The sequence below is a fragment of the Nelumbo nucifera genome, chromosome 7, assembly GCF_055504915.1.
Source record: "Nelumbo nucifera cultivar China Antique chromosome 7, China Antique-T2T, whole genome shotgun sequence".
NCBI classification, from domain to species: domain Eukaryota; kingdom Viridiplantae; phylum Streptophyta; class Magnoliopsida; order Proteales; family Nelumbonaceae; genus Nelumbo; species Nelumbo nucifera.
This window is the reverse complement of record NC_142655.1, coordinates 25,782,084-25,792,271: the sequence shown is the minus strand read 5'-3', so window position 1 is coordinate 25,792,271 and position 10,188 is coordinate 25,782,084. Positions and strand designations below refer to the sequence as shown.

Sequence of the window (10,188 nt, the reverse complement as noted above, 5' to 3'; positions counted from 1 at the left end):
TTTTAATAATGAATTTTTATGGTTAAAATGGTCATTGTCTTATTTACCCGAAAAATAAAAGAACATTGGTCCAGGTAAGTGCATTTAACAAATAACTTACCGAAAAGCAAACAGGGCCTGAAAGATATGATCTGTAACAAACAGGGGGTCAACTTGCAAAAATCATATTTTCCATTCAAATGGTTTCAAGGTTGCAGACCAATTGGAATATTATAAGAAGAGATCAAGAGCAGCTGGTCTTTTAAGAAGAGATAAGAACAACTAGTCTTTCAATGTGATTTACGAGATAAATTTTTCATTGACCATCAATTAAATGGAATCCAATGCTCTATAAGCAAAGCGCTATACATAGTGAAGGAACGAAGCAGAAGAGGAAAACAAATGTACCACACAATCCCATTACACTGAAGAATCAACATGCAATTGATCAGGATGACATGCCTTGGATGACCTGTGGCCCAAATATGACAGATTTCAGAAAGACGCCTAATGAAATTCAGCAATTGGACAATATAGGATCATAAGACAGATTTGTCCTTGTAGAATACAAAGTATTGAAGAAATGTTTCTACCAGTCGGCACACATACACAAACTCCAACTGGGCAGTTGATGAAGGAAAGATGGCAAGAGATGGAGAATTTTGCAGGATGGTTTCTCTGGTTGTCACAACTTCACATGATTAATTTGCCTACTGCTTTGATGACTTGGGTTTGACAAAGAATGCTGACAGCATGCTTTTACTGCGAACAGTGGGGCGAATGATCTCATGACGACCCATATTGTCCAAGGACCTGAATGCCATCAATGACTTGGATCCTTCTGAAGTATCCTGCAAGAGGAGACAAGTTTATAACGGTTCCTACAATTCTACTAAGATGTTTAAGGACCAGTTGAAGCATCAATATTTGATAATTCAATACAATATGGATTCATGCACACTTTACTCCCTAAACTCCTTTTTTTTTTATCAGTACTTTACTCCCTAAGCTCTCACTGCTGACAAGGAAAGAAGAGGCTAACAATGGTAACACATTGGAGCATTTTACATTTTGTACAGTTGACTGAGAGGCCTAAATACACCCCAATCTCAAAAATCAAGCTTAAAAATTGATTTAAATTATCGTACTCATACTCAACCAACAGGTGTACCTAATCATGTCCAGACATAAGAAACCACCAGCTTGCCAATTGAGTTGTGTCTAATGCAGAAAACTAGTTACTTCTAGCAAAAGTTTAAACTCTAGGCATTTAGCAGATCAAATGTACATTGACTACAGAAACAATTATAGCAGTAAATTTCTCGTTATGGGGTATATAACATCAAACGTGGCTAAAAACAAGAGACATAATCAATCCCTTCAACATGAAACAAGAAGCCTGCTGTACCAACAGCTTAATCACAGAACTATAGATTTTCTTTCAGGGAAAAGAATTTCATAAATTAAAGTCTTGGTAACGTTTCCTTCTTCTTTATAGATAAGATTTTAATGGCAAATGTTGCACTACATGATAGGAAAGAAGTAAAATAAGGGAAGTTTTCAATGGTTGAGTATATAATACTGCCACCTATTTTTTTTTTTATCAATATAATACTATCACCTAATCTTTGCTTGTGAAACCTTGGAGTGCCTTTTAAACCACTGGATTGATCAGTTCAAATCCTACCATGGTTATAAGAGTGAAAATTAACTGAAAAGTAATAGAATAAAAGCCACAAAATAGAAAAAACTCAATAGCTGGGAACATAGTTTTCAAGGCGCCAAGGCAAGGCTAGGCGATAGGGGGGCACCTTGTTGCCTAGGCAATGGATTATTTTATGTAGAAAACATAGATCCTAGGGTAGTTCCCTAGGTACCATAACCATATTTCCTTAATAATTATTCATAATTTTCACAAGAAAAGTATAGAGTTCATGTTAAAGTATAGAAAATCAACATATTCATGAGAAGAAAAAGAAGGAAAAGAAAATTCAAAAAATATAGGGGCTGAACCCTTATTTTTGTTATAGGAAAAGAAGAAAAGAAAATGTGTTGATTAGAAAATGTGTAGTAGGTAGTAGTAGTAGTAGAAAATGTGTTGATTAGACAACATTTTAAGTTCTTCCTTACTTATTGGTTCGGGTTTTAAAGTCTTTAAGGGTTGAATACAGAATTTAGCAATGTTTATATTGATTAAACCCTAACAAATAAGAAAATAATAAAAAAAATTAGTATATAAACACACAAAATGAATATTTTAGTTTAATAGTGCCAATTTTATAATTATAATGTCAAAAAATAAAGAATAAAAAAGCACTTTATAATACATAATACAAAACTGTTTGGTGATTAGGCGAGGTGAGCCTCAAAGGGTGCCTTGTCACCTAGGCACCCGCCTAGGCGTCGCCTTGACAACTACAGCTGGGAAGAACAAAGTGAGAACTTAGGTTTCTTTTATAATTCACACACTTCATGGGAGCTAGGATAACCATTCTAAGCAATTACCCTCCCTTAGAGGATGGCTGGGGTGTTGACCCCACCCAAAAATTTGCCAAGTTTCTGTTTAAGTTTATATGTTAGTCTGTTTCTGTACTGAAAAACATTAATTGGGGTTCATATGTTTGTTTTTTCACTACCAAATTCAATCTTCCAAGGCTTCCACAGAAGGTCATGATTTGCTGACCATGATAACACCACTGCATCAGATTCTAAATCTATCTTCAAGTAAAATTAACTTCTAGAGTACTCGAATAGAGCTCCCAAACTGCAACTTTAATCATTAAACATTAAACACAATGTCACCAATTAAGAGATTAAAAATAGATTTCTGTCCCCTTCCCTGGTGAAAAAAAAAAGAGTTCATTTACTAACTTGCTACGTCTATACTTTAGGTTTTTTCCTTCACCAGATCTCTCTCCTACGTCTATACTTTAGGTTTTTTCCTTCACCAGATCTCTCTCCTTCAGCTTCAGCACCCTATCAACTGACATCTCCCACCCTCTCACATTTTCTCATGCATTTCTAGGGAAGAAAAGTATGACTTAATGTAGTCCTTTGAAATTTGAATAAAAGGTTCCACTGAAAAGCAGGTGAGGATCACACACCAATCCCCACCATGAGAAGCACCGGCAGTTCCCTAGGTTGTCCAGTGATTCTTGGCCTTATCTATACTATATTCTAAAATGCAGTTCAGACTCCTCATATTTCTTTTCAATCCCTTTAGAATTTTGTGTGTGTGTTTTTATTTTTTTTAACAATAAGAAATTAAATATGGGGCTATTTAAGCTTACCCACGACCACTTCAGTTAAGAAACTGAATGTATCATGAGCATCTTTTTAAAACCACCTCATGCATCGCACAGATCTCTTCTAGAATTTTATGAATAGATACTTGTTGGAGATTCACAATTTTCAAATAGTTTAAAACTTGAAACTCTTAATGATGCCTTAACTTTGTATCCTCAACATTTGTTTTGCTTCATTAAGTAGCACATTTAAAGTCCATAAAAAATAAAATAACGCAAACAAAGTTAAAGAACCATGAAAGCAACTTTTGAACTGTATAAATAAACACTATCCAATTCTGATAATTCTGCATCTTAAAATAGCCCTTATAGTATATGAAACAAAGTAAACAAAATATATCCAAAAAAGAAAGAAAAATTTTATGTAACCAAATGGATAAATTAGATATAATTAGAGCATAATCAAAGCAAACAAACTCTGTGTTATATAACAATGTTCTGAAAACCAGACTAGACCTTGCAAAAGAAAGGGTCCTGGTCCTTGTTTCTCCTGGTTTAAGCAGTTTAGCCTCAAAACCACCAAAACCAGATGGTTATGATTGGTCTGGCTTGATGTCCAATAGTGGCTCAACCAGTCAGTTTAGTCCAATTTTCAAAATTTTGGTTAAAAACATTCATGGTTCTACTTTGTACAATTCAATCATTCACTTATAAGAGTGTTGGAAATGTCTATGTTGCTTTAGGTTGCAATTGGATAAGCTTCAAAATTTGTGTTTTTAAAGCCCCAAAGCACAAAGCCACAGTTTTAGGCTTTATGTTGTTGGGATTAACGTGTTTTGACTTTAGATTATATTTTTAAAAGAAACACTTAAACACTTTATGTCACATTTTTTTTACCACAGCCCAAAGCTCAAAAGTAGAAGCTTATCCAGACATAGCCTCAGCTGTTGATTATAGCATTACCCTCTCTGTGACACAAAAAGTTTGCAGAACTGTATTATAAGAAGGACCTCCACTAGCTGAGTGAAGACAAGCTGCTGTGGATTTTGATGATACAGCTTCTTCAGAACCTGCAAGAACAAGAGTTTGCAGCAGAAGAAAATAATGGTTTAATAATGGGCAATGTAACTTCAAACAATAAAACAACGAGCACAGGAAATGGTAAAATGGTAAAACCATAAAATTATTAGTTAGAACCGAGAAAAAAAACTAGATAATCAACTAAATCTACAGAGTCAAGCATTACACACCCAACAGTTGGAAAACTCCAGAAGTTGCTCCAGAAGCTTTTGTGTCTTCCATGCTGCATTATAAGAAAATCTCAAAACCTTTAAGCTTTCAGATAGATTAGAGCAGCAATTTCATTGTAATACTTAAAAAAACACACAATTTATCATATTTATTTTTTGATAATTCAATTTCTCATAATAAAACTTACCCTATGAAAGTGTGCTCGCTCCTGTTCAGAGTGGATTTAGTTTCTGAGGCTAAATGCCAGGAAAGAGTTTGTGATGGAGGGTTGCCTGGTGAATGTGCACCCAACTAATAAAAATAAACTCATACATTGCATAAGACCCCCCCTCCCCTCACACACACACAAAATAAAGATGTGAATATGCCAAGACAGAAGGAACAAGATACCTGAAGGATGAAAACGAGGTCTTGCTTGAATATGCATTTGCCTGGCATCTATCTGTATCTGTGGACTAAACTGCACTTTCTTGTTGACTGAATCTAGCTTAGAATTTCAGGAAAGAAAAAGTTACAATTCATCCCATTATGCTAATTACCACTTGCAAACATAAGCAATAACAATAGTATTCATACTCGGTAAAATGTAATGCTTATGATGCCCGGGGATTACTGTGAACAACTGCTGCTGCCTAAGGCCTTCTTTATCCGTGTATATTTGACAAGTGAGAAGTTGCTAAATTAACATAGAAAGTTAGGTGAGCTCCTATCCACTGAGATCCTTTCTAGAGCAAGATTATCAATTGATAGTGCCAGGAAAGAAAGTTACTTGGTTAAGAGAAGAAACTTTTAGCTCCATTGTTGAAACATCTAACTTATGTTGTTCAAAGAGATCAGTTAACTTGTAAGTAACAGTTCCTAGGTGATCAACAGCATTGACAAGAGCTCGTACGGCATAGTCTTTCAGGTTGTCCAGCACCCTGGTACGAAATTTCCATCTCAGTTCAAAGAATAAGCACAATGATGCCAACAACAAAGTTACCATGCTCATGTTTATTTTTTTGGTGTTTGACAATAAACCAACAATTACAAAAAATAAGTATATAACTCATGTTCTACTTCTACATGAAAACGAAACAACTAGTTTGCTGTTGTGAGCTCCAAATCCTATGTAAATATGCAGTAATAATACTTTAGTCACTCCCTCCAAATATACAAATCTTAACTGAACTGTTAACTATGCAGTCACACAGATTTTGGGTGATTATGTTTTTTAGGTGATAAGAATTGCCGGGAAAAAAAAACAAAAAAACAAACCCAACTCCCTATTTCCAAACTTTCCTTTACCTTCCTGCATTACTCCCATAAATCCAAAAAGAAATAACAAAGACACCCAACCAAATCGACATGGAGACCAAAAGAAATGCAATGCTGAAGCTGATACACCAGGGAAAAAAAAAAAAAAGCGAACCCAACACCCTATTTCCAAACTTCCCTTTACCTTCCGGCATTACTTTCATAAACCCAAAAAGAAATAACAAAGACACCCAACCAAATTGACATGGAGACCAACAGAAATACAATGCTGAAGCTGATTCCAAGTAGTGTTCTTTGACAGAAGTGCCCTAGTCAATCCTGGAACTGCAGGGATTGGTGGTGTCTTTAGAAGGAGGGATGGAAGCATTTGGTGGTATTCAGTGGTCCAATTAAGATTGCTGATTCAACAAAAGCAGAGATCTTGGCTGCATGTACAGACCTCAGATTAGCAAAAGAAAGGGGTTTGCCTTCTTTAACCATTGCAGGTGATTCTACTAATACTGTTAAGTGGTTTTGGGAGAAGGATGGTGGCCCCTGGAGGTTGGCCATTACCTAGGCCAGAGATATCTTGTTTTGCTGAATGCAAAACTTTTTTGGATTCCTAGAGAGTTAAACTTTATGGTGGATTGTTTGGCCAAGTTTGGTACCCACAAGGAAATTTTGTATAGTGACAGAAATCTGCCTTGTAATCTGAGTGTTTTTTTTTTTTCTGCTGTGCATCACTGCATGTACCTTTGGAGCTCCTCTTTAATATAATCGGTTAATTTCTCTCCAAAAAAAGGCTCTTTTGTGTTGCACTAAACATAAATGTGCTAAGGTGCTCTTTTTGATCCTTTCCAAAGATAGCCATTCTAAATTGCTTTGTTTAATTAAAAGATGTTTCTACTACACAATGAAATTCTAAAGAGCCATAAATTTTCAACCATTTAGAAGTAATAAAAAATATTAAGGTAAAATGTAGGTGTTTAAGTATCTAGGTTTTGGACTTTGTGGGTACTCAACCATATTTATCATCAACTGTTTTGTTTTCGATAAATATATTTATCATCAAAATGTTATAGATATGCCTACAGCAGATTCTAACTAGGGAGGGTCTGTTATCAGATAAGGCCAGGCCAGAAAATTTAATTCTAGTATGGAGATCATGAGCATCAGTCGTGTAACATCTATTATGATTTTATAGAGAAAAATTCTGGATCTATGTGAAAAAATTATTATAAATATAATGTTGAGTCACTTGATTGAAATAAGATCTACTATTGTAGATTCACCATTTAATTAATCAAGTAGTGGAACCAATACCTACATGTCAAGATGGGTGCTTTGTATAAGCACATGCTACTAACTGAGCAAGTGGTGCATAACAGATACACACTACTTGTTTTTTAAGTGTAATCACAGTCCATATTTCCTGTTGCCAATTTTGGAAATGTTTAGTTCTTTAACATTAGAAGCAAAAGAAATCTGTTTTCCTATAAAAGCAACTCATTTATATGAACATGCATGGGTCCCTTTTCCACCTTATACTCAGCAAATAGTCACCAGTGTTTAATGCTTTGACAACTATACACTTGAATTTCCTTTCAAACCATAGAGAAGCTTTATCATGTAACAGGTATATTATTTTAAAAGTAATAGTGGAAGAAGTACACTTACATCTGTTTATGCTCAGTATGAAGATATGATTTTTCACAATATTCGGCAGCAGAATAAAGCTGAGGCCTTAGGTTCTTCAGTTCCTGAAAAAGACACTAGCATAATGATCAAAGCAGAATTCAAGCAATAATCTTTGCAACTGAAATCATGCTAAGAAATCTGTCTAGAAGAATAAGTTGCAGTGATGTATTTGGCTATGAGCTGATACTTGAGCTATCCAGGAAGTGGCAGATTTGTCTATTTAACCAATAACAGTTAAACATTAGGTTAAGCACCAATTAAATAATTTACATAGAAACATCTGAATGGCCTTCCAATAATAATAAAAAAACTGTATAGTTTCATATTACTAAAACCATTTCTATGGGAAAGAACTTGTTAAAATCTTTTGCATGCAAAGTAGCATTCTCTGATGAATTCACTTTCAGACAGGCCCGATGTAGCATTTTGATCTTTTCAACAGTTTGAAGGATGATTCTGACACTGATACAATTATAATCATGTTTTTCATAATGTCAATATGTAAGTGTGGAGAATTGTCTCTTCTTTTATTGTAATTTGTCCAGAAGTATATGGCCAATTCAATTCTTTGGCTTCTTAACCAAAGATCACGACTAATAAGAATTAAATTTCCATAAAGGACAGGAAAATTCAATGATCTAGTACAACTAAAAATTGTCCATGTGAGGTTTAAATTGCAACATTTAAGTTTTTAGAACCAGAGTTATACCAACTGCAAACAATTTACTGCTGAAGAATGACACTCCATCATTCAAGAAGAATGTGAAAACGGTGATAAAAAATGATAAGAGAGGTTATCTCCTCCCTTTGTACTCTATTTACTCTTTTTATTGATTAATGAAATCCTTTGTTATTGATAAAAAAATGATAAAAATCAAGTTACGTCTGTAAGTAGGTCTTTAGTCTGATTCTGTATGGTAATGAGATTTTGCCTTGGTAATTTTTCATCGACTTTCATTTCCTCTTTTTTCCTCTTTTTAACTTATTTTTCTATCTCTAAAAAAAAAAAGAGAAGTATGGTTGGGGAATCAGAAATATGTAAAATTTCAGAAACGAAAGGCTTATATCAAATAGCCTTAGCTTAGTATACAGAAATAAAACTGAAGAGATTAATTATATTATTAAGCTCACAGGACAGAGGCATGTCACTCGCAACAGCTCTCACATTGGAACTTGAAATGAAGACTTAAAAAAGCGAGGGAACCCCATAAACGAAGAAAGGTACAGATTAAAGAGAAGATCTAAACCGTGATTACAAAAAGACCAGAACTCGAAACCAAGTATTCTAAAAAACAATGTCATTCAGCTAATAGAGGCGCCAAAGTAAAATTCAATCAGACACTCAGGAAAATAAAATAAAATAAAAGTAGCCAAGAAATCTAAAGAAAATAGACAAACAGATCGAAATCTAAGAACACCAAAAACAGTCAATTTCAATGCAAAGAATCACCGGAAGTAAAAAGATCTAAACCACAAACCTAGCAAATGTCGTCAAGAAGAGGTAAGTCGGATCTAGAAAGCAAAGAGAGGAAAAAGGACAAGAAGCTTGACCTGTAAAGCCTTCACGAAGCTCTTGCTTCTCTCCATGGAAATCTCATCAAAGGTCATGGCCGAAGATTCCGGCCGTAATTGCTGCATTTTTAGAGCTCTCCGGGGATGAGATTTACAAGAGGGAGAAAATGCGGATACAGTGATACACTGGCAAGCAAAAAAAGTAAGTAATTTGATGAATAGATAATGGCGTTAAGTTTTGGTGGGAAATCTAACTTAAGCAGAGACTGAGAGTGGAGTGAAAGCAAATCCGAGGAATGCGTTATTATTGCGAAGTGAGTATTAAATGATTTAGTTATCTGTGGTGGTTGAGACTTCGAGGGTCGACACCTTCGCACTTTTGACAGACTTCTCATGGAGTTGAGTCATGCTGTCATGGTTTGAAGGAAGGAAACAAAACGGTAGTCGTCGCTTTCCGAGGGGAGATGATAATGTGTGCCAAAGATCTACACTGACGAAGTTTCTAGTGGGTTGTGTTATGATCACTAATGATCTGGTAATCGGGTCGGGTCCGCTATGAGCAGGGCCAATACAACTTCGAGTAATTCCGGATCAGGTCAAGTTTTTAGTTTAGGCTGGCAGAGCCTGATCCTAACCCCTAAAATATTCAGCGATTTTTTTATTAAAAATATGGATTTAACCATGGTTTCGAAAATCAGACCAGACCGGTTCATTTGGGTCCTGTTTCACCTTAAAACCGTTTTTGAACAAAAAACACTTGACTTACTCAGCGACTTGCTAATCTTTATAATTGAATTTGTCAACCGTTGACCCAAACAAAGGTTTTTGACCACTTTTTATATTTCAAATCAGAACAGGTCATTCATTCGAATCGGATGATCAGACCGTTTGACTCAGGAATTAGTGGCCGAAATGGTTTTGCACCCAATACAATTTCTAAAACCTTCGATTTAACCATACAAATTTCAATTGTTTGAGTCAACACTAGTTTGAAAATGTTGGTGCGAAAAGAGGTGATCTTGCGGTGATCCATGACCCAATCCGCCCCAAAACCTTTTCAGATCGGGTCGGGTCATGTCTTTCAACCTTTCAATTTGGATATTGGATAGAGACCCTAACCCACGTTTTTCGGATCGGGTCAGATTCACGTTGGAATAACTTTTGCCGTGCGCCGCAGACCGAGTTTTTCCACTCTCGGTCGTGTTGCTCACGTACGACCGATTGGAAAGAAAATGGGTGGACCATCTCTTGGGTGTCAGGATGCACG

At 35.5% G+C, this 10,188-nt stretch overlaps 1 protein-coding gene across 4 annotated transcripts; it reads right to left on the bottom strand.

Annotated features, from left to right (window-relative positions):
* Positions 1-252: 252 nt before the first annotated feature.
* On the bottom strand, positions 253-9,317 carry LOC104593447 (protein ABIL1-like). 4 transcript variants are annotated; one of them, XR_016078550.1, is made up of 10 exons: positions 8,961-9,316; positions 7,389-7,471; positions 5,245-5,395; positions 5,052-5,151; positions 4,866-4,958; positions 4,663-4,747; positions 4,475-4,527; positions 4,188-4,294; positions 589-830; positions 253-451 (listed from the first exon to the last, which is right to left on the bottom strand). XR_016078550.1 is itself a non-coding variant. In XM_010253285.3 (9 exons), exons 1-9 carry the CDS (start codon positions 9,045-9,047, stop codon positions 690-692), a joined length of 900 nt encoding a protein of 299 aa, XP_010251587.1. In that variant the 5' UTR covers positions 9,048-9,317; the 3' UTR covers positions 253-689. The 4 variants fall into 4 exon arrangements, 3 of the variants coding, with proteins under 3 accessions (XP_010251587.1, XP_010251588.1, XP_019052637.1); XM_010253285.3 differs by having other exon boundaries at positions 253-830; positions 8,961-9,317; XM_010253286.3 differs by having other exon boundaries at positions 253-830; positions 4,866-4,952; positions 8,961-9,232.
* Between the last annotated feature and the right edge of the window lie 871 nt (positions 9,318-10,188).